The sequence below is a fragment of the Bos indicus x Bos taurus genome, chromosome 4, assembly GCF_003369695.1.
Source record: "Bos indicus x Bos taurus breed Angus x Brahman F1 hybrid chromosome 4, Bos_hybrid_MaternalHap_v2.0, whole genome shotgun sequence".
Taxonomy (NCBI): Eukaryota; Metazoa; Chordata; class Mammalia; order Artiodactyla; family Bovidae; genus Bos; species Bos indicus x Bos taurus.
The window spans coordinates 113,872,591-113,898,074 of NC_040079.1; the positions used below are offsets into that span (position 1 = coordinate 113,872,591).

At 40.6% G+C, this 25,484-nt stretch overlaps 1 protein-coding gene across 2 annotated transcripts in view; it reads right to left on the reverse strand.

Annotated features, from left to right (window-relative positions):
* ZPBP (zona pellucida binding protein) overlaps nt 1-25,484 on the reverse strand; it is a 151,310-nt gene that overhangs the window by 100,613 nt on the left and 25,213 nt on the right. For both annotated transcript variants that reach the window (XM_027540237.1, XM_027540235.1), the window contains one exon: nt 7,086-7,304. In XM_027540237.1, coding sequence (XP_027396038.1) covers nt 7,086-7,304 — 219 coding nt within the window. The remainder of the gene's footprint in view (nt 1-7,085; nt 7,305-25,484) is intronic.

Genomic DNA, 25,484 nt, shown 5'->3' on the forward strand with positions numbered 1-25,484 from the left:
CACAAGAATACAGCCTCAATGAAATCATTAGACCTTCTGATATGTGAGGATATAATGAAAATCTGTAACTCTCAAGAGGGTTCCTGCCAAACATGGTGGCACTGTGTCCTCAGAATTACAGCTTCCAGAAATGTGAAAAATAAATTTCCATTGTTTATAAGCTACCTGGTTTATGGTATTTGTTACAGCAGCCCAACAGATGAAGACAAAGTCCTAAACAAATGCAAAGATATCCTGTGTTCATGGACTCAAAGACAATATTGTTATGCAGGTAATACTGGTCAAAGACATCTATAGATTCAATATCTACCACAATGCCTACCGAAATCCCTCTCTCGAACCAATGACCTTGTTTGGCAGGAATGGAAAAGCAAGTGTGAAAAAACATATGATCTGCAACTGACTTCAAATAGCCAAAACAATGCTGAAAAGGAAGGACAAAATGTAAGGACTGCCACTTCCCAATTTCAAATATTACTACAGCAAAGCTTCTATCAAAATGTTATGATTAAAAAATGAGTGTGGTACTGGCACAAGGACAGGCATACAATGAAACAGAATTAAGAGTCCAGAAATAAACCCACGTATCTGTGGCTAAATAACTTTCAACAAGGGTACCATGACAGTTTAATGAGAAAAAAAGTCTCTTCAAAATTGGTTTTGGGACAACTGTACATCCACATTCAAAAGTATGAGGTTGGATCTATATTTCACAGCATATACAAAAATTAACTCAAAATGAATCTTAGACCTAAATGTGGACAGCAAACTTCAAAATTCTTTGAAAGAAACAAATTGAATACAAATCAAGCAAAATGAACTGAAATAAAAAACCTAATATTAAACCTCAAAGAATTAAAAAAAAAAAGAAAATCGCACTAATACCAACATTAGCAGAAGAAAGGAGATGATAGATTACAGCAGAAATAAATGAAATAGAGATAGAAAAATAGAAATGATTAACAAAACCAAAACTTGGTTTTTGAAAAGATAGGCAAAACTGACAATGTTTAGCTAGAATAAGAAATAAAGGAGGACCCAAATAAGTGAAATTATAAATTAAAGAGAAGACATTACTCTGATACCATAGAAATACACTGGAGCCGAAGAGACGACTGTGAGTAACTACACACCTAGAATTGAACAACTTAGAAGAAACTGATAAATTCCCAGAAACTGAAACCCACCAAGACTGAATCATAAAGAAACAGAAAATTTTCGACAGATCAATAGTAATTAAGAGATAGAATCAGTAACCAAACCCCACTCCACCACAAAACTCCAGAACCAGATGGCTTCACTGGGGAATTGCATCAAATATTTGAAGAACTAATGTTAATCTTTCTCAAACTTCCAAAAATTGAAGAGGAGGTCACATGCTCAAATGATTTTACAAGGCCTCATACCAAATCCAGATAAGAACACTAACATAAAAAAAAAAAAAAAATCCTACAGACCAATATTCACAATGAATATAGATAGAAAAATTCTCAACAAAGTACCAAGCGAAAATGAATAGCAGGTTAAAAGCATCAAACAACATGAGCAAGTGCAATTCATCTCTGAGATGCAAGGAAGTTCCAACATATGTAAATAAATAAATGTGATTCATTACATTAACAGAATGAAAAAATTAAAACCATATGGTCATCTCAATATATGCAAGAACGTATTTGACAAAATCCAACATCTATTCAAAATAACACATCTCAAAATTGGATACAGAATGAATATACCTCAACATAATAATGGCCATATACAGCAAGTCCACAGCTAACATCATGCTGAATATGAAAGGCTGAAAGATTTTCTTCTAAAATCAAGAATAGGAACAAGAAAAGGATGCCCATTGTCATTATCCCGATAATAACAGAACTGAAGTCCTAGCTAATTAAGCAAGACAAATAAAAGACACCTGAATCAAACAAGAAGTGAAACTGTCTTTGTCTGCATATGACCAAAGACTGCACCAAAAACTGTTACACTTATTAAGAGAATTTGGGGAGAAGAAAATGGCAACCCAGTATGGCAACCCACTCCAGTATTCTTGCCTGGAAAAGTCCATGGACAGAGGAGCCTAGTGGACTGCAGTCCATCAGGTTACATGACTGAGCACACATGCATGAGGAGGGTGGAAGGAGATGGGTTGGTAGCAATAAACTGGTATAAATAAAATTTAAAAAAGAATTCAGATACATTTCAGGATGTAAAATTAATATCCAAAATTGGTATAATTTCTATTTGATAACAAACTATCTGAAAAGAAATAAACAAAGCAATCCTATTTACAATACCATAAAAAAATTCTACATAATCCCATGTAGAATTAAATTTAAACAAGGAGGCAAAAGATCCATGCAATGAAAACTATAAGACAATGATGAAGGAAACTGAAGAAGACACAAATAAGTAAGGCTATCTCATGTTCATAAATTGAATGGAACTAATATTATTAAAATAGCCATACAACTCAAACCAATCTATGGATTCAATGCAATCTCTCCTAAAATTCCAATGTATTTTTTAACAGAAATAGAAAAAATCCTGAAATTTGTATAGGATCACAAAACACCCCAAATAACTAATGCAGGCCTAAGAAACAACAAAGCTGGAATTATCACACTTGTAATTTCAAATTATACTATGTAATTTGTAAAGGTGTAATTGTCAAAACAATATGGTACTGGCATAAAAATGGACACACAGTCCTGTGGAATAGAACTGAAGGTTCAGGAAATAAACCTACGCATGTAAGGTCAACTAATATTTGACAAGAAAGTTAAGAATACTTAGCTGAGAACAGGTACTCTACACAATAAACAATACTGGAAAAATTGGATATTCACATGCAAAAGAATGAAACTATACTCCTATCTTATACCACTCACAATAATCAGCTCAAAAAGGATTAAAGACTTAAATGTAAACCTAAACCATAAAACTCCTAGGAGAAAACACAGGGGAAAAGTTCCTCAACAGTGGTGTTAGAAATGACATTATGAATATGACAACAAATCACAAGCAATGAAAAACAATACACAAATGAGACTATATACAACTGAAAAAGGATTCTTCAGAGCAAAAGAAACAGTCAACAAACTGAAAAAACAACCTAGAGAATTGTATAAAACATTTGATTAATCCCATTAAGTTTGGTAAGACAAGAATATTCAAAATATTTAAGAACCTCACACATTTCAAAAGCAAAAAAAATTAATAATGATAATAATAATGCAATTAAACATTGAAAACGACCAGACAATTTTTTCTAAGAAGGGATTCAAATGGCCAATAGGTAAGTGAAAAGGTGCTCAAAACCAAAATTATCAGGAAAATGAAAGTCAAAACCATGACAGATTACCCACACCAGTTAGAATGATTATTATCTAAGAGATAAATGTTGGCAAGGATGTAGAGAAAAGGGAATTCTTGTACACCATTAGTGGGAATATAAATTGGTATAATTATTAAGGAAAATAGTAAGGAGGTTCTTCAAAAATTAAAAAAAAAAAAAGAACTACCATATGATCCAGAAATTCCACTTCTGGATATAAACTGATATATATCTGAAGGAAATGAAATCACTATCTCTTAGATATCTGTACTCTCATGTTCACGGCAGCATTATTTACCATACTTAAGGCAGACAAACAACCTGGGAGTACATCAACAGATGAACGGATAAAGAAAATATGGTGCACACACATGAAACAGGAATATTATTCAACCATAAAAAACGTGACATTCTGCCACGTGTAACAACACAGATAAAACTTAACGGCATTTGTGAAACAAGTCAGACAGAGAAAGACAAATACTATATGATTTCACACGTAGAATCTGCAAAAAACTGAACTCAGAAAAAGAGAACATACTGCTGATTGCCAGGGGCAGAGGATGAGGGAAACGAATGGAAGAGGACAAAGAATACAAACAAGTTCAGGGATATGATGTAAAGTACCCTATCGCCACCTTTTTGGCACAAGGGACCAGTTTTGTGGAAGACAATTTTTCCACAGATGCAGGTGAGGATGGTTCAGGTGGTAATGTGAATATGGAGAGCAGCTGATGAAGCTTCCTCACTCACCCACCACTCACTTCCTGCTGTGCAGACTGTTTCCTAACAATACAAGGGGTTTGGAGTTGGGAACCCCTGATGTAGAGCACGGTGATCAGAGTTAAAACAGTGGTGGTTTAGTCGCTAAGTCCTGTCCTTCTCTTGCAATTCCATGGACTGTAGAACAGCAGCCTCTGTCCATGGGCTTTCCCAGGGAAGAATACCAGAGTGGATTGCCATTTCCTTCTCCAAGGGATCTTCTCAACCCAGGGATGGAACCTGAGTCTCCTGAACTGCAGGCAGATTCTTTACCAACTGAGCCACCAGGGAATAATACTGTATTAATGTTGCTAAAAGAGTGATGCCTTAGAAAGCATCACTATGAACAAAGCTAGTGGAAGTGAGGGAATTCCAGTTGAGCTATTTCAAATCCTTAAAGATGATCCTGTGAAAGTGCTGCACTCAATATGCCAGCAAATTTGGAAAACTCAGCAGTGGCCACAGGACTGCAAAAGGTCAGTTTTCATTCCAATCCCAAAGAAAGGCAATGCCAAAGAATGCTCAAACTACCACACAATTGCACTCATCTCACACACTAGTAAAGTAATGCTCAAAATTCTCCATGCCAGGCTTTAGCAATACGTGAACCGTGAACTTCCAGATATTCAAGCTGGTTTTAGAAAAGGCAGAGGAACCAGAGATCAAATGGCCAACACCCACTGGATCATCGAAAAAGCAAGAGATTTCCAGAAAAACATCTATTTCTGCTTTATTGACTATGCCAAAGCCTTTGTGTGGATCACAATAAACTGTGAAAAATTCTGAAAGAGATGAGAATACCAGACTACCTGACCTACCTCTTGAGAAATCTGTATGCAGGTCAGGAAGCAATAGTTAGAACTGGACATGGAACAACAGACTGGTTCCAAATAGGAAAAGGAGTACGTCATGGCTGTATATTGTCACCCTGCTTATTTAACTTATATGCAGAGTAAATTATGAGAAATGCTGGGCTGGAAGAAGCACAAGCTGGAATCAAGATTGCGGGGAGAAATACCAAAAACCACAGATATGCAGATGATGCCACCCTTATGGCAGAAAGTGAAGAGAACTAAAAAGCCTCTTGATGAAAGTGAAAGAGCAGAGTGAAAATGTTGGCTTAAAGCTCAACATTCAGAAAACGAAGATCATGGCATCTGGCCCCATCAGTTCATGGGAAATAGATGGGGAAACAGTAGAAACAGTGGCTGACTTTATTTTTCTGGGCTCCAGAATCACTGCAGATGGTGACTGCAGCCATGAAATTAAAAGACGCTTACTCCTTGGAAGGAAAGTTATGACCAACCTAGATAGCATATTCAAAAGCAGAGACATTACTTTGCCAACAAAGGTCCATCTAGTCAAGGTTATGGTTTTTCCAGTAGTCATGTATGGATGTGAGAGTTGGACTGTGAAGAAAGCTGAGCGCCGAAGAATTGATGCTTTTGAACTGTGGTGTTGGAGAAGACTCTTGAGAGTCCCTTGGACTGCAAGGAGATCCAACCAGTCCATTCTGAAGGAGATCAGCCCTGGGATTTCTTTGGAGGGAATGATGCTAAAGCTGAAACTCCAGTACTTTGGCCACCTCCTGTGAAGAGTTGACTCATTGGAAAAGACTCTGATGCTGGGAGGGATTGGGGGCAGGAGGAGAAGGGGACGACAGAGGATGAGATGGCTGGATGGCATCACTGACTCGATGGATGTGAGTCTGAGTGAACTCCAGAAGTTGGTGATGGACAGGGAGGTCTGGCGTGCTGCGATTCATGGGGTCGCAAAGAGTCGGACACAACTGAGGACTGATCTGATCTGACCTGTAAAACAGATAACTAGCAGCAAGCTAAAAAGGGAGCCTAGTCCGGCACTTGGTGATGACCTAGAGTGCTGGAATGGAAGGGAGGCACAAGAGGGAGGGGAGATATACATACACACATATATATGTGTGTGTGTGTGTGTGTGTGTGTGTGTGTGTGTGTGTGTGTGTGTGTGTGTGTGTTGTATTACGGCTGATTTACGTTGGTGTATGGTAGAGACCACCACAACATTATAAAGAAATTATCCTCCAATTAAAAATATAAAAATAAGTATTAAATACCTACTGATAGCATTTATTAAACACACCAGGTACAAATACACCATAACTCTCATAAATGCTAACAGTGGGTCTGTGATGAGCTAAGGAAAGCATCTTTCATAATTCGTCTTTCATAGTTTGCCTCAGACACTGGAAAACAACTCTCCAAGTTTTTCGGCAGAAGAAAAAAAGAGTAAAGAAGACAAAAGACTGGAAAATGGTGTTGAACCCAACTTACTCTTTTCCCTGAAAGCCTCACATCTCTCACTCATATCTAATCATTCAATTCTAGATGTACCAAGAAAAGGCAAAGGGAATATCAGAGAAATGGTAAGTGCAATCAAACACCGAAAATAGATGAATCAAGGACAGAGAGTAAGGAAGAAAGAAAGGAAACAGCAAACAGCACACTGAGATTGCCACCGGGCCTCATTAAAAACATATGCATGGCTATTCCTAAATGCTAACTCATAAACAGGCCCTTTATAAACTTAAGGCCTCAGATATGAAGTCCAATTCTTGGTTTTCCAGAAAATATTGGGCTTTTACTCTGCACTATTAGGAAAAACACACTAAGTTGTTAGAACGGTCTCTCTGGTCTACCATAATTATATGGTTTTACAAATTAAATCTTGGTAGCTAAATACCATGATAGATATTCCTTATATTAAATTCTATTCTGTAGTAAATTATGATAGTAATGTTTAAATTATTTGGGAATCCAAACTTTTCATTAAGTACATGAATTAACAGAAATTTATTTGAGGGCTATTAGAACTAAGATGTGAAAGTAAAGAATACGAAACATTCAGATCTATAGTATTTACATTCTAAAAACGCTTCTGGTAATTCACAACACAGCTCTAGAATTAGTTCACATTCTAACTTAGTTTTCCTTAAAGAATTGTGTATACTTACCTGAAAATGTAAAAAACAATTCATTTTGCAAACCAGCTCTTTGCATTTTAACACGATGACATTCAGACTTAAGTAAGGAAACTTCACATGAAAGGTCAAGAACAAGTTTGCTTAAAATCTGAAGAAGTTTCTTCTCAAAAGAAATATTATAGATACTGTTGCAGGGAGCTGCATGATATCGAGCTGTGAACTGGTAATAATAATGCGGCTCACGATAAGCTGCAAAAAATTAAACAGAGAACACGGTGACGGTTATTTAAGCAATTCAAATACATCTCAACTCTTCAAGACAAATTATTATTTTGAAAAAATTCATAATACAGTTAAGCCTTGAACAACACAACACAGGGTGAGGAATGCCAACACCCCCCCTGCCAGTCACAGTTGAAAATCCACGTGTAATTTATAGTCAGTCCTCCTTACCTGTTTCTCTGTATCCTGGGCTCTGCATCCCAGGATGTGGATCATGTTTGCTGCTGAAAGTATCCATGTATGATTGGACCCACACAGTTCAAACCCATGTTGTTCAAATGTCAACTGTGTATGTTTTTATATATAGCTGTATATACATATTATTTTTAATTTAACAAATACTCATCTAGCAGTTACAAGTGACGTATAGGTACTATTAGAGGCCCTTTACAAACAGTACCTCATTTAAATCTCTTTAATTTATTAATATTGGATAATCTTTACATCCATCATGAGGAAACTGAGGGAGGCAGGGATTACATCACGTGACTAATGCTTATGCTATGAAAACTGAGACTCCAGCTCTGGACCCTGGCCCAGAGGCTACACCCTTTACCACCATGTCTTGATGCCTCAAACTCAGAAGGGAAACTTCAAGTTCAAATATTTATCTTGGAAAAAATTAGTCATTTAACAATAGGTAAAAAAAAAAAAAAAAAAGCATGCTTCTAACATATCTACAAGCTATATTGAGTTCAATTGTTGTTTTGTCGCTAAGTCATGTCTTTTGCAATCCTATGGACTTAGCCCAGCAGGCTTCTCTGTCCATTGGACTTCCCAGGCAAGGATGCTGAAGTGGTTACCATTTCCTTCTCTAAGGGATTTTACCGATCCAGGGGTGGAATCTGTGTCTGCTGCTTGGCAGGCTAATCCTTTACCTCTGAGCCACCAGGGAAGTCCCTTGAGTTTAATTATAACATCTGAAACTGAGAATGCCTTTTTTTCCCCTATAAATTTCAAAATCTCACTGAAATGATACAAGAAATATAAAAATGATAAGAAATCTACAATACTAAAAATCAGAAAAGTTTGACAGGGAGCTCCGCTGCTATTTTTGCTAATAAGGGGCCTGTTCCCGGCTCTCAGTCCACGGCAACACTCACCACCAGCACTGAGATGAGAGCCACCACCGTTCACTTTCCTACCTGTTCATTTGAGCCAAAGTTAAATGCAGAGATTGAGTACTGCCAGGCTTTGTCTTCAAGGCTGACATCAGACAGCTTATAATTAGTGAGAAAACTACCAGTTTAATTTACAATCATGAATGAAAACCAGACTTTCCTAACCAAATCTGGGGAAATACAGGAGCATTAAAGAAAAATATGAAAATGAAAAAACAAGGGAAAATAACATAAAAGAAATTAATGTTGGAATCATTTGTAAATATGTAAAATTCTAACTAGTAAATATAAAAAACATATCCATAAAACTACTATAAAGCTACTGTAGAAGAGAGGAGATGGTAAATATGAAAATAATTCTGGAAAAAATTTTAAATACAAATACTGAAAATTTTAAAAGCAACTGCATACATGAAAATGAGGTTAAAAATATAATTATATGTTTGTAAATGAAGTAATGGAATTCTTGTGTAGTGCAGAGCAAAATTAGAAGAGCAAAATAAGGGAAAAGGAAGAGAGATCCTAGATATACAATGTCAAATGGAAGGAGTTCCAGGAAAGGACAGAGAAGACAGAGAAGAAATTAATCAGGGATAAAAAGGGACAATGCTCTGTAAGCTAAAGGAAGATTTGTGTCCCCACACCAAAAAGGTCCATGTATGAATAAGAAAACTGAAAATGTCACATTTCTACATAAATCTTAAAAACTTATCACGCATTCACTGACACATACATTGCTGCCGCTGCTAAGTTGCTTCAGTTGTGTCCGACTCTGCGACCCCATAGACGGCAGCCTACCAGGCTCCCCTGTCTCTGGGATTCTCCAGGTAAGAACACTGGAGTAGGTTGCCATTTCCTTCTTCAATGCATAAAAGTGAAAAGTGAAAGTGAGGCTGCTCAGTCATGCCGACTCTTAGCGACCCCATGGACTGCAGCCCACCAGGCTCCGCCGTCCATGGGATTTTCGAGGCCAGAGTACTGGAGTGGGTTGCCATTGCCTTCTGCGATACATACATTGCCATATGATAAATAATTGATTTATAATGATTGTATCATGACTGATCACATCAAAGCCATGTGATGTGATACAAGCACCATGTAGAAGAGTGAACCTCAAAAAAAAAAAAAAAAGAGTGAATCTCACTAGATGAAGCTGGAAGCTGGGGCAAGACTCACCACAAGGACTGCAAACAGAGCAAGTGTTCCCTATTCATGGACCAAAAAGGAACTCTCTTTTCTTTCAAGAATTCTGGCATGTATCATGTTACTGCCTTCCATAGAAAGAAGCCTAAATATAAGCCACAATACTTCCAAAATGCTCTCAAAAACTGTGTCAAGAGTATCCTCTTCTGAAGAGTGCTCCTTAACTTTGGGAGAAGTACACATTAATACACACAGCAATTCAGGATCCACGTGTAGGTGTCAAAGAGTTATTAACAAGTTGTATAAAAGAGAACACCGCAGGCTGCCTACAGGACTGGCCCTTGGCTGGTAAACATTTCCTACCTAAACAGGCGTTGTTCCCCACATGATAAAACTGGTTCTCACTCGAGGAAGTAAACCCTGCGCCTCTGAAGTCTGGGACTTTTGTTGTCAGCCTCTATGACTAGCTCCTAATCAATGCTTGGGTACTGAGTCGGCACACAGGCTACTGGATTCTCACCACTAAATAAGCGAGAGTTTCAATGTAGCCTCACACTGGAAGGACTGAGCACAGGAGGCCTCAACGGGACTCCTCCGGGTTCAGTCCATGCCGATCCCCATGCTGCTCCTACTGTATATTCCTCGCCTTAGCCACCAATGTAACTCCAAGTCCTTGCAGTGAACCCTTGCAACAATTCACAAAATCAAACCCTCGTGCAAAAATCAGAGGCTTTAAAAGACGATAGATATATATGGCTCTAGAAAAATAAAAATGATAAAAAATGACAGGAAAAATCTACAGAAGCTGTTCTCAAAAGTTTTGGTTTTGATCCCTTTACATCCATTCTTAAAAATCCCTAAGAATCCATCAAAGAACTTTTATGTAGGATGTAGCTACGAATATTTAAATTACTAGATATTCAAACTGAAAAACTTTAAAAATGTTTATTAATCAAATTTAAGATAGTAAAAACTCATCAGGCAGTAATATTTAAAAACCCTTTTAGGCACAATAACATTCTTCAAAAGAATCAGTGAGAAGAGCAGTATTGTTTTATACATTGAAAAGCTGTTTAATGTCTGGTTTAAGAGAAGTTAGCTGGATTTGTACACTGGCTTGTGCATTCAATGACATGTGACATGCTGGTTTATTGCCTCATAAAGATATGTAGTTGGTTGGCAAGAAACATTTTAACAGCTTTTTCGGGTAATTGTGGATTACTCCACAGTAGTTTACCCACTATAACTGCAAATCTAAACACAGCTAAATCAGTAAATAATATCATAGTATAATTATAAAATAGTTTTCACCTTATTGACCCACTGAAAGGGACTCAGGACTCCCAGGAGTCCCTAGACCACTATAGAAAAATTACTCATATATACATTCAGAGTTAGAGTACTTGAACTTACTAGAAATTGGTACGAACACAACTTAGAAAACCAGGTAAGAAACAGAAATAGAACACCTCAGAAGGAATAATAAGCACAGAATATGATGCCCAGAGATACTAGTACTAAGGAAACTGCAGTCATGACAATGGCATAGCATTTTATACTCACTGTACAAATTAAAGAGCAATAACACCTATTTTTGTGAAGGATATGGATACAAACAAGTTTTCACACATATTATGAAAATTTAAAAACAAAATTAAGAAATGTATCTCAAAGTATTAAAGTAGTAAACAAGAATAGGAAATTACAGAACAAAGTCCAGCAGACATGACTAAACAATAAGTGGAGATTTTAGAGACAAAGATACAACTGGAAATACTGGAGGTGGAAAGTACGGTCACTGAAACAGAAAAACAAATGGCATCAAAGTTAAAACATTAAGTGAACAGACTAGCTGAACTGCAGACATAACATCCTTGAAGAATAGTTTGACAAATCGCATAAAGGTACCTAAAACACAGGGCTATAAACATTTAAAGATCTGCATATATTGATACTATACAAGCCAAAAATATGGATGATAAATTAAGAAACCCTAATAAATATGTACATGAACCATGAACTTCCAGATGTTCAAGCTGGTTTTAGAAAAGGCAGAGGAACCAGAGATCAAATGGCCAACATCCACTGGATCATCGAAAAAGCAAGAGTTCCAGGAAAACATCTATTTCTGCTTTATTGATTATACCAAAGCCTTTGACTGTGTGCATCACAATAAACTGTGGGAAATTCTGAAAGAGATGGGAATACCAGATCACCTGACCTGCCTCTTGAGAAACCTATATGCAGGGCAGGAAGCAACAGTTAGAACTGGACATGGAACAACAGACTGGTTCCAAATAGGAAAAGGAGTACGTCAAGACTGTATATTGTCACTCTGCTTATTTAACTTCTATGCAGAGTACATCATGAGAAACGCTGGACGGGAAGAAACACAAGCTGGAATCAAGACTGCCAGGAGAAATATCAATAACCTCAGATATGCAGATGACACCATCCTTATGGCAGAAAGTGAAGAGGAACTAAAAAGCCTCTTGTTGAAAGTGAAAGAGCAGAGTGAAAACGTTGGCTTAAAGCTCAACATTCAGAAAACGAAGATCATGCCATCTGGTCCCATCACTTCATGGGAAATAGATGGGGAAATAGTGGAAACAGTGGCTGACTTTATTTTTCTGGGCTCCAAAATCACTGCAGATGGTGACTGGTTCATCATGGCAGATGAGCCATGAAATTAAAAGACGCTTACTCCTTGGAAGGAAAGTTATGACCAACCTAGATAGCATATTCAAAAGCAGAGACATTACTTTGACAACAAAGGTCCGTCTAGTCAAGGCTATGGTTTTTCCAGTGGTCATGTATGGATGTGAGAGTTGGACTGTGAAGAAAGCTGAGTGCCAAAGAATTGATGCTTTTGAACTGTGGTGTTGGAGAAAACTCTTGAGAGTCCCTTGGACTGCAAGGAGATCCAACCAGTCCATTCTAAAGGAGATCAGTCCTGGGTGTTCTTTGGAAGGAATGATGCTAAAGCTGAAACTCCAGTACTTTGGCCACCTCATGCGAAGAGTTGACTCATTGGAAAAGACCCTGATGCTGGGAGGGATTGGGGGCAAGAGGAGAAGGGGACGACAGAGGATGAGATGGCCGGATGGCATCACCAACTCGATGGACATGAGTTTGACCTGGTGTGCTGCAATTCATGGGGTTGAAAGAGTCGGACACGACTGAGTGACTGAACTGAACTGAATAAATATGTTTAATTAGTATTCCATAAATAAAAATAGTCAAAGGGCAAGATTTTTAGAGATCCTAAAGGAGTCAACAAATTTAAAAATTAATTATGTAAACCACACTCTCTGACACATTGAATTAAAAGTAAAATCAACAATTAAAATCCCTCAGACATTTCTAGGGGACTTCTCTGATGGTCCAGTGGTTAAGATCCCACCTTGCAATGCAAAAAAAATGGGTTTGATCCCTGGTCAGGAAACTAAGATCCCCCATGCCTAGGAGCAACTAAGCTCTCATGACACAACTACTGAGCCCATGTACCATAAGTAGACAGCCCATGCCCCACAACCAGAGAGCCCACACACCACAACTAGAGTCCATGCCCCACAACCAGAGAGCCCACACACCACAACTAGAGTCCATGCCCCACAACCAGAGAGCCCACACACCACAACTAGAGTCCATGCCCCACAACCAGAGAGCCCACACACCACAACTAGAGTCCATGCCCCACAACCAGAGAGCCCACACACCACAACTAGAGAGCCCACACACCACAACTAGAGAGCCCACGCACCACAACTAGAGTCCATGCCCCACAACCAGAGAGCCCACATACCACAACTAGAGAGCCCACGCACCACAACTAGAGTCCATGCCCCACAACCTGAGAGCCCATGCACAACAACCAGAGAGCCCACATACCACAACTAGAGAGCCCACGCACCACAACTAGAGAGCCCACGCACCACAACTAGAGAGCCCACGCACCACAACTAGAGTCCATGCCCCACAACCAGAGAGCCCACATACCACAACTAGAGAGCCCACGCACCACAACTAGAGAGCCCACGCACCACAACTAGAGAGCCCACGCACCACAACTAGAGTCCATGCCCCACAACCAGAGAGCCCACATACCACAACTAGAGAGCCCACGCACCACAACTAGAGTCCATGCCCCACAACTAGAGAACCCACGCACCACAAATAGTGAGCCCACACATCACAACTAGAGTCCATGAACCACAGCTAGAGATTCCACAAACCACAACTATAGTCCTTGCCCCACAACTAGAGAGCCCACACACCACAACTAGAGATTCCACGCACCACAACTAGACAGCCCATGCACCACAAACAGAGTCCATGCCCCACAACTAGAGATTCCATGCCCCACAACTAGAGAGCTCACACATCACAAATAGAGTCCATGCCCCACAACTAGAGAGCCCACGCACCACAATGAAAGATCCTGCATGACACAAAGACGATACCATGTGCCATAGCTAAGACCCTATGAAGCCAAAAAACCTCCTCAAGCATGTCTGAACAGAATACTCCAGCCCTGCCCACATGTGTGCTCAGTCATGTCTGACTCTCTGCAACCCCTTATGGTCCAGCAGGTTCCTCTGACCATGGGATTTTCTTGGCAAGAATACTGGAGTGGGCTTCCACTTCCTCCTCCAGGGGACCTTCCCCATCTAGGAATCAAACCCGCATCTCCTACATCTCCTGCATTGCAGGCAGAAGCTTTTAACTCCAAGCCACTGGGGAAGAAACAGAATAACACTAAACACTCTTACTGCAAGTCAGTAAGAACAGTGGGACTCTGTGGATCTGAACCCAGGTTCTCTCTCTCTCTCCACTTCTCGGCTCAACTGAGGGAAACCCAGATTGGTACAGACAAGAAAGGACAAGAAAAAGTCTTTCTTGTGCAGACCAGAGGTATCTGGTGCTACATGGAAGTTGCAGGTGAGGACAGCTCAGAGGTGAGGGCTCGCACCCTCCTCTATCATCCCCACATTGTAAGATGGAGGCTCTAACCTGGCTACAGCAATTCTGAGAAAACTGGGAGCCCATCACCCTGATCTAGCTCATCTCATGAAGGCTCCACACCAGGAGAAACACACTGAAGAGCTCTGAGGCTGCTACTGCTACCCCTCCACCAAATACTAAGTTCCTAACGCAGTCAAAGTCACTCAGTCCTATCCGACTCTTGGTGATCCCATGGACTATACAGCCCATGAAATTCTCCAGGCCAGAATACTAGAGTGAGTAGCCTTTCCTTTTTCCAGGGGATCTTCCCAACCCAGGGGTTGAACCCAGGTCTCCTGCATTGCAGGTAGATTTTTTACCATCTTAGCCACAGAGGAAATCCAAGAATACTGGAGTGGGTAGCCTATCCCTTCTCCAGAGGATCTTCCTGACCCAGGAATCAAACCAGGTCTTCTGCATTGCAGGCAGATTCTTTACCAACTACCAGGGAAGCCTAATGCAGGGTGTCACTCAAAGAGAAGAATGCCACTGTCCCCAGCCTCAGCTCCAGAGCTGCAGCTCAGAGTCTGTCAGGGATGAGAATACAAAGAGACCACAGAACAGAGAGTTCAGAATCTCTTCTCGAAGGAACTTTGTGATCAACTGTGGGGCACTTTCAGAAACACTGGCAGTATGGAGAAAGACAACCTGGAGAAGGTTTGTAGACTCACTGGAGATACAGGCTTAATGGCAGGTGGCCTAGTCTGGCAGACAGCAACACTGGAAGAGTCAGATGGAAGGAACATCCCTGAGGTCAGAACACATCTCAAAGAAGAACCTGGGGAACCCACATTTAATTGGATCAGTTTTAGAGGAATTTATGCCCCAGGGGATTGTTGAAAACAATAGATATGCACATTAAATTGAGAAAGGAATCCACAGGGCACAACCTTTAAAAGGATGACAAAGCCTGAGGTTATGACATAAACTGATTAGAAGCAAATAGGTTCAAGATGGTCAGGGAGTAAACTTCCACTAGACCTTGCGCCTCAGTACAGGTTCAGTGTGACACATCAGCAAGCTAAATAACACACCTACAGGCGCCATTGACAGTTCCAAACCATAAAGGTCAAAAGGTGGGCAATGGCCTAATTTAATTCCTGGAAATCCCCACCCCTTCCCCAAAATAGCTGGAATACTCCTCCCACTCATTAGCCTATGAAATTAGCCAGCCCTATAAAAACTGATAATCCCCATACTCAGGTGTCTCCTGTCCTCCAAGATGGCCCATACTCTGTCTATGGAGTGTGTATCTCCCTGAATAAGCTTTCTTTCTCTTTACTATGGCTCTTTCTTGAATTCTGTCCTGCTAGAAGCCAAGAACCCATGCTTGGCAGCCATCCCAGGGACTCTAAGACCTGGGACCTGACAATCCTCTTGTGCGCCACTTTCTTTCCTTCAACATCTTTTCTGTTGCCCAAGAGGGGCCTCAAAGAGCATAATCTCCATCCACCTGTTGGGCTACAGCTCCCGCTCTGAAGGGTGACAGGGACTTGTCACAAGCCATGTAGATTCAAGTAGTCCCTTAGGTGGTAGCTGACGCTGCCTGCAGGATCTGGCAGAGACCAGTTATCTGGCTGTGAAGGAGCCCACAAGGCCAAGGGCCCTCGATCTTTTGCTTTCCTCTATCGTTCTATCTCTGTGAACTTGAGAAGATCCATAAGATGACCACTGGACATTCAAATAAAGACTGTGTCACACACAACTGACAACTTGCTTGGCTGAGTTTCCCCTGTGGCTCCTCCCCTCCCTGCTCATCCTTCATCCCAGCCCCAGTTCCAGGATGCTGGAACTATAAGAGGGCCCAAACTGGGAAATTCCCTGAATCCTCCTCTAGATTTGTAGCCTGGCCCTCCCCGAATACTTTTAGGGCTTACAGCATCATTGCACCCCCAAGAGAATGTTGTGGGCAAGCACTTCCCTCCAGAGTCCTCCCTGCAACGAAGCTTGCAGCTGTGCACCTTCCTAGCCCCACTCAGTCTTCCTCCTTATTTCAACCCCATCATCAGTTGTGATACCAAGCCAGGTGTCATGCTCCCTCTTAAGGGTCACATCTGGTGGGGCGCCCAGATACCCTTGAATAGAAGTGTGCGTAAGCACTTATCTCGTGGGGGTCACAGGCAGACTTTACCAACCCCTGAGAGGAGGTAGTGGGCTTACAAATGTCTCTTGGGAAGCATCATGACTGTACATCTTCCCTCCTGTCCTAGATTTCTCTTATATCCTCCTCTCTTGACTTCTTGGACTATCTATTGATCCCTGCTCCTGCTTGCTGGCTTTGCTGGCAGATTGGGTTTTGCCTCTTTTAATTCTATGAAGAGGTAGCTCTTCTCTGTCCTCCACTATCTCCCAGAGTTTGCTCCATTGGTAGGAGACTGAGCAAACTCGGAGAGATAGTGGAGGTCACAGGAGCCTGGCATGCTACCATCCATGAGATCGCAAAGAATGGACATGACTTAGTGACTCAACAACAGCCTTCCTCAACATCACATGGACCGCATCCTGAGGAGAGATACCCTTCAGTTCTATTTGTTTCTTTCAGTGATAAAGGTAATCTGTTCAGCTGGCTCAGGGAGGTCTCCTCCCTCTGTCTCTAACGGATCTAGGCCCTGGGATTCTGGTTGCTTCTTCCCCCACTGCCTTTTATTCCTTTTCTTAACTAATCCAAGGGGCCTCCTCAAGCTAACCAATGTGGCAGATTTCAGGCATTCACAGGGACCCCACTGTTGACACTGGGAAAATGCCAGGACAAATAACTACTGTCTGACAAGGATCAATCAGACCCCTGTCTTATCAAAATATCCCAACAAAAAACAGGGGCGACTACAAGCATCCTGAAGGACTCCCTGCTAGGATGCATATTAGCTAACTGGAGAAAATTTAGACAGGATGGTTTAAGGAAAAGAAATTAATTTTCTTTTGTAATACTGCGTGATCCCAATACATACTAAGAAACCAAGAGATGTGGCCAAAAAAAAAAAAGTTGGATGACTGAATTACAATACCATCTTGCAGCTGGGCATATTTTGTAAAAGGAAAGGAAAATGGTGGGGGGAGTAAGTCCCATCCATCCAAAGGTCCATGACGCTATTACAAAATCCAGGTCTAAAGAACTCCAGCCAGGTGTGCCTGGTTCACATCCCTTCAAAGTGCCTTCTTCCCCTTCAGGAGCTTGATGTTTCAGATGATCCCCTTACGACTTCACCTCCCTGAGATCCACAGCTGGGAAATCCTACTCCCCCCAATTCTGAGTGGGGACAGTCATCTAGACCATTTATCTGTAACTCCCATCTGGGGACCTGGAAACCCTGCTGCTGCTGCTGCTAAGTCGCTTCAGTCGTGTCCAACTCTGTGCGACCCGACCCCACAGACGGCAGCCCATCAGGCTCCCCTGTCCCTGGGATTCTCCAGGCAAGAACGCTGGAGTGGGTTGCCATTTCCTTCTCCGATGCATGAAAGTGAAAAGTGAAAGTGAAACCCTAGACCCCCATAAATCAGCTCATGGATTTGGCCTTTGTAGTATTTAACAATAGAGATAGGGTTGAAAGGGCAAAAAGGATTCAAAAGTTAACAGCACAATTACCAGAGGCAGCCCTAACCCCTGCACCGCCTCAGGGTTACCCACCCTTGTGAAAACCCATGGTGAGGACAAGAACCAGGAAGCCTGGATCAGAGCCTCTGTCTCACTGAGAAAATATCTGTTGTTTTAAGTGTGGCCAATAGGGTCACTGGAAAAACAAATGCTGCCTGTATGGAAAAAGTCCACCAGGACTCTGCTTGATATGAAAATGAGAAGGTCACTGGAAAAGGGACTGCCCTCAGTCCCAAAGGGGACCTGGGGCTACCAAACCAATGATGGTAAGAGGACCGAAGACGGATGGAGCCCAGGACTTTCCCTGGCTCCGAAAGGATACCTGGTCATTTATCCAGAGGAACCTCTGGTAATCTTTGATGTGGCAGGTAGGAAAGCCATTTTCTTCCTAAATATGGGGACTGTCTACTGTGTGCTAACTGATGTCCCTGGACCCTTGTCTTCTCAATGTTGTATAACAGGGATGGACAGAAAGCCCAAACCAAGTAATCTACCCCTCCCCTCAACTGCTTGCTAGAAGGCTTTACCTTTGCACATCCATTTCTGCTCACATCCAAGTGCCCCATCTGCTTGTCAGGAGGGACTTGCTCACTAAATTCCAAGATGAAGATCCTTATGGAGATGGCAGCCACCAGGACAAACAATTGGTCTTGGCCAGAGGAATCTAAGACAGTCTCAAACTAGAGATCACCATTCCATCCTGTCAGATACAAAATGACACCTGCCAAGAGCACTGCCAGTGACTGAACAACTAGGACATCTGCCATCTGCCTCTGAGGAGACTGAACCTGTGCTGCAGCTGTTGACCTTCAACACCCCTGAAGGAGTTCAGGGTGGAGTGAGGCACTCTGTGCTCCAGGGAATCTGCTGGGACAGGGCTTTAGATAGTTAGATATTTTCAGGAACTGACCTCATGATCCCAATTCTTGTATCTCTTCATATCTAGAAAAGCACTAAATCCCTTCATGAGGACCTCAGCATCTCATGACTAGCAGAAAATCTTTTATAAATTGAGTGCTTAATTGTACTGAACTTCCCCTTCACCAAAATTTTATATATTGACCTTCCCCCACTGCCTCTTGGGAGCAGTCTCTCAGAGCTATTTGAGGTGCTACCTTCTGGGATGCTATCCTCATTTTGCCCCAAATAAAACTTGACTCACTACTCTCAAGTTGCATGTCTCTTTCAGTTGACAAGCCCATCTAAGCTGTAAAACTATGGGTGGCTGAACTGGTTCACAGTGCTAGAACTAAAGGTGGTTTTCTTCCCTGCACCCAGACTCCCATTATCTATTTACCTTTGAATGGACAAATCCAGACCCCATAGTGTCATGAATGGTTCCATCTGTGTGCTTACAGAATTCAAGCAGAGGGTGCCAGTGGGAGAGGCTGTAGGCAAGCCTCCTCAGATCAAAGGTCTGAACACAAATATGCATGCTCATTCATGTCCAATTCTGCAACCCTATGGGCTGTCGCCCACCTGGCTCTTCTGTCCATGGAATTTTCCAGGCAAGAATACTGCCACTTCCACCTCTAGGGGATATTCCCAACTTGGGAATCCAACCCACATCTCCTGTGTCTCCCGCATTGCAGGCAGAAGATTTTTCACTATTTGAGCTATGTGGGAAGCTTCTTAAAGCCAGGGAGGATACCCAAAAGTATTTGAAAACAGAGTACCAAAATGGGAGGCCACTGATCCAACTAAGCTAACCATGTGTATGTGCATTGCTCAGTCGCTCAGTCGTGTCCAACTCTTTTCGGCCCCATGGATTGTAGCCTGCCGGGCTCCTCTATCCATGCGATTCTCAAGGTAAGACTACTGCCCTGGGTAGTCATTCCCTCCTCCAGGGGATCTTCCTGGATAGAAATTTCAAAGAGGCCTTCTCCCCTAACCTACAGGAGGGAAAATAAAACATCCAAACATAGGTAAATGGTTATATTAGTCCCTCAGTATCACTGAGAAGCCACCCAATCCTTTTTAAAAGGGGAAAAAAAAAACCCAAAAACTTTCCTTGTTCTACAAATCTAGTCTTTACAGGACCAGAGGTGTAGCTCCAAAAATAATTCAAAACCCAGCAATATTTTTAGCACTCCCAAAACCTTCCACATCTATCTTAAGAGGCTTATAAGTACTAAACAAAAGGGAAACAAAGTTATCCTAGGAGGGATTTGCCTGTGCCTTTGAGATGCAAATATCCTACCTGGTTTTTCTCTAGAAACCTTTCTCTATGCCATCTTTTTTAAATGCAAATTTTGAAAAAGAGAGTAAGTAATTTGGAACTTGTCAAGGAAAAATACAAACTTTGAGCATCTTTCCCTAAATATTAGTGAAACGGATTTAGCCATCTAGAGAAGTGAGCTTGATTTGTCCCATCTGCTAGAAATCCAAATTTAAACCAAACTCTTGCAGACAGATGGGTTTTACATTGCTGTACCTGATTCATGGCTGAAATTTTGGAAGAGGAAATAAGAGGCCTCTGTGTTTGTGTCTTAATTCACAAAAGAAGCTATATTTAATTGACTTAAGGAAAATTAAGTGCTTATATAAATACTCAGACATATAAAGTAATGTGGCCAGAATGAAGTCATCTGGAAAGTATCCAGTACCAAACTGACATCTGGTACCGAAGGTAGCTTAAGCTTGTTGGTTTGATTAATATAGATTAATACAGACATAATACAGTCTCAGGAGTGATCAGTGTTAAGCATGATACTTTTGTTGTACGTAGGTTTACTAGACTTTTGATCTCTTGAAAATCTGTCAGCAAGAAAAGTAATTTGGTGTGGAAAAATCTTTTAAGGAAAGTAAAACATATGTTTTCAGTAAAAGAAGGCATGAGAATTTACGAAAACGTATTGAAAGAGTTATGCATGATCAGGATTTTCTAAGATTGGATTGAATTCAGTTGGGTAAACTGATTATGTTGGGAGCAAGCTAAGGTAAGGCTTGGATTAAATTTTTCTTTCTGTTAAGAAAATAAAGTTTTCTTGGAATGCCATTTCTGATAAAAGATTATGTGAGGTTCTTTGCTTTTAAGTGGTTTTCCGTTTACTTTCGTTATCTCTTGTAACTCTGGTTAAGAAATAAGTATTGTCTCACAGTGACTGATGATTTTTGACCAAGTGTTTTAAAACTTTTTTCACAAACTTCCCAATACCAAATTTTAATCAAAGTGGATAAAACTAATTAGATCTTCAAATTTTCTTGAATTTTCAAGACTGAAAGAATATGACCTCAGTACACAAAAAACAAGGTACACCAGTAAATTATGTAATTATAAAGACAGAATAAGTGCTTATTTCTACTTTTCCTCTTTACTGATTTAAAAAGCAATTGTATAAAAGAATTTGTGTGCATGATGTTATCACTGGGACCAAACATAAATACAGATTTTCCAATAGAAACAGAAAGGAAGTAGGTAGAAGCAAGGCTGTACTAGCTTAAGAAATGATTACAGATGGAAGCTTGGAAGAATAGGAACATTTTAAGAAAATAAAAACAAGATTAATGTAAAAAAGTCTATAAGTATACACTTGTTCTATTTTCAGCTTCTCTGAGATATATAAAATTATACAAAAAATAAATATAGAAATGTATTGTTAGTTTTGGAACATTTACAGATATAATATTTAAAATATACCACAAAAAGCATGGAAAAGGAATGCATCTACTTAAGTTTAAGGTTTCTATATCTCACTAGAATTAAGTTAGTAAAGATATCAAGCTGATTCTGATAGGTTAAGATATATGCGGTAATCTCTAGAGAAATCAATAAGGAAATGACTCAAAATATATAGAGTAAAAATCACTAAAGTAATTAAAATGCTACATTAGAAAATATTCACTTAATTCACAAGATGTAATGTGAGAGTTGGACTGTGAAGAAAGCTGAGTGCCAAAGAATTGATGCTTTTGAACTGTGGTGTTGGAGAAGACTCTTGAGAGTCCCATGGACTGCAAGGAGATCCAACCAGTCCATCCTAAAGGAGACCCGTCCTGGGTGTTCATTGGAAGGACTGATGCTGAGGCTGAAACTCCAGTACTTTGGCCACCTCATGCAAAGAGTTGATTCATTGGAAAAGACTCTGATGCTGGGAGGGATTGCAGGCAGGAGGAGAAGGGGACGACAGAGGATGAGATGGCTGGATGGCATCACCGACTTGATGCACATGAGTTTGGGTGAACTCCGGGAATTGGTGATGGACAGGGAGACCTGGCGTGCTGCGATTCACGGGATCGCAAAGAGTCGGACATGACTGAGCAACTGAACTGAATGAGAAACAGAGCAACACACAAGACAGGGAAATATAAAGTAAAATGATAAAGTATACCCAATTGTATAAATAACATTAAATGTGAATGAATTATTATATAATCAAAAGGCAGAGACTGTGAATCGATTTAAAAAGCAATGAACTTAGTGTCTACATGAGACACGCATTAGATGCAAAGATACAAATAGACTGAAAGTGATGGTGGAAAATAATACACCATATATACAGCAATCACAAGAAAGTAGGAATGGCTATTCAACTGTCAAGCAGAGTAAACTTCAGAATAAACAAAAAATGCTACCATAGATAAAGGGCAACATTTTTTTATGATTAAAAAAGACAACATATCAGGAAGAGAGAAAAATATAAACACACACATCTAAGAACAAAGCACTAAAATGAAGCAAAAAAAGAAAAAAAGAAATAATCAAAGAAATAAACAATTGAAAATATTGCTCAGAGAATTCAATACCTCACTTACAATAATAAACAACTATGCAGAAATCAACAAGGACATACAACACTTAAATAATGCCAAAACCTAATATACATAAATGGTATCTACAGAACTCTCCATCTAGCAGCTGCAGAATATACATTCTTCCCAAGTGCTCATGGCACATTCTCAGGACAGAAACTATTTTAAGGGACAAATCAAAATAAATTTTAAAGGACTGAAATAACACAAAGTATTTTCTTTGACTGCTACTGCTAAGTCACTTCAGTCATGTCCGATTCTGGGTGACCCCATAATATAATAAAATTAGAGTAATAGAAAAAATATGAAAAATTCACAGATGTGTAGAAATTAAAGAACATAATTCTAAGTAGCCAATGTGTCAAAGAAGAAATCAAAAGAGAAGTTAGGAAAAAAAAAATCTGAAGGACTTCCCTGGTGGTCCCGTGGTTAAGAATCCAACTGCCAATGCAGGAACACACATTTGATCCCTAGTCTGGTAAGACTCCACATGCTGCAGCGCAACTAAGCCCATGTGCCACAACTACTGAGATCAAGCCCTAGAACCCATGTTCTGCAACGAGAAGCCACTGCAATGAGAAGCCCACCCACCGCAACTGGAAACTAGCCCCCACTCACCACAACTAGCGAAAGCCTGTGCACAGCAATGAAGATCCAGCATAGCCAAAAATAAATTAAAAACTCTAAAAACAATGCCTTGCAAAAATAAGTATTATATGTGTTTTGCTCTTACTATGCTGCTGCTGCTAAGTCACTTCAGTCGTGTCCGACTCTGTGCGACCCCATAGACGGCAGCCCACCAGGCTCCCCCGTCCCTGGGATTCTCCAGGCAAGAACACTGGAGTGGGTTGCCATTTCCTTCTCCAATGCATGAAAGTGGAAAGTGAAAGTGAAGTCGCTCAGTCATGCCGACTCTTAGCGACCCCATGGACTGTAGCCTACCAGGCTCCTCCATCCATGGGATTTTCCAGGCAAGAGTACTGGAGTGGGGTGCCATTGCCTTCTCCCTTACAATTATACATTAAAACATAGCATTACCTGGCACATAATAAATGCTTAGCAAATATTAGCTATCATTTTCCTTACTATAAATCAGCATTCATTTTAAGCACTGTTACATTTCTTAGCTTATGTGAATATACCCTTATGAGAGATTCCAAAGTATAGCTGCTATAAACTATATAAACTACATAAAATAACATATCTATATCATCAGTTTAGTTCAGTCGCTCAGTCATGTCCCACTCTTTCCGACCCCATGGACAGCAGCATGCCAGGCATCCCTGTTGATCAACAACTCCCAGAGTTCGTTCAAACTCATGTCCATCAAGTCAGTGATGCCATCCAACCATCTCATCCTCTGTCATCCCCTTCTCATGCCTTCAATCTTTCCCAGCATCGGGGTCTTTTCCAGTGAGTTAGTTCTTTGCATCAGGTGGCCAAAGTATTGGAGCTTCAGCTTCAGCATCAGTCCTTCCAAAGAATATTCAGGACAGATTTCCTTCAGGATTGACTGGTTTGATCTCCTTGCAATCCAAGTGACTCTCAAGAGTCTTCTCCAACACCACAGTTCAAAAGCATCAGTTCTTTGGCACTTAGCTTTCTTTGTGATCTAACTCTCACATCCATACATGCTGCTGCTGCTGCTAGTCGGTTCAGTCGTGTCCGACTCTGTGTGACCCCAGAGATGGCTGCCCACCAGGCTCCCCCATCCCTGACTACTGGAAAAACCATAGCTTTGACTAGGTGGACCTTTATATTGGCAAAGTAATGTCTCTGCTTTTTAATATGCTGTCTAGGTTGGTCATAACTTTTCTTTCAAGGAGCAAGCATCTTTTAATTTCATGGCTGCAGTCACCATCTGCAGTGATTTTGGAGCCCAAGAAAATAAAGTCAGTCACTGTTTCCACTGTTTCCCCATCTATTTGCCATGAAGTGATGGGACCAGGTGCCATGATCTTAGTTTTCTGAATATTGAGTTTCAAGCCAACTTTTTCTCTCTCTTCTTTCACTTTTATCAAGAGGCTCTTCAGTTCTTCTTCACTTTCTGCCATAAGGGGGTATCATCTGCATATCTGAGGTTATTGATATTTCCCCAGCAATCCTGATTCCAGTTTGTGCTTCATCCAGTGCAGCATTTCTCATGATGTACTCTGCATTTAAGTTAAATAAGCAGGGTGACAATATACAGCCTTCATATAATCCTTTCCCGATTTGGAACCAGTCTGCTGTTCCATGTCCAATTCCAACTGTTGCTCCATGATCTGAATACAGATTTCTCAGGAGGCAGGTCAGATGGTCTGGTATTCCCACCTCTGGAAGAATTTTCCACAGTTTGTTGTGATCTACACAGTCAAAGGCTTTGGCATAATCAATAAAGCAGAAATAAAGGCTTTGGCGTAATCAATAAAGCAGAAATAAAGGCTTTGGCGTAATCAATAAAGCAGAAACAGATGCTTTTCTGGAACTGTCTTGCTTTTTCTATGAACCAATGGATGTTAGCAATTGATCTCTCGTTCCTCTGCCTTTTTTAAA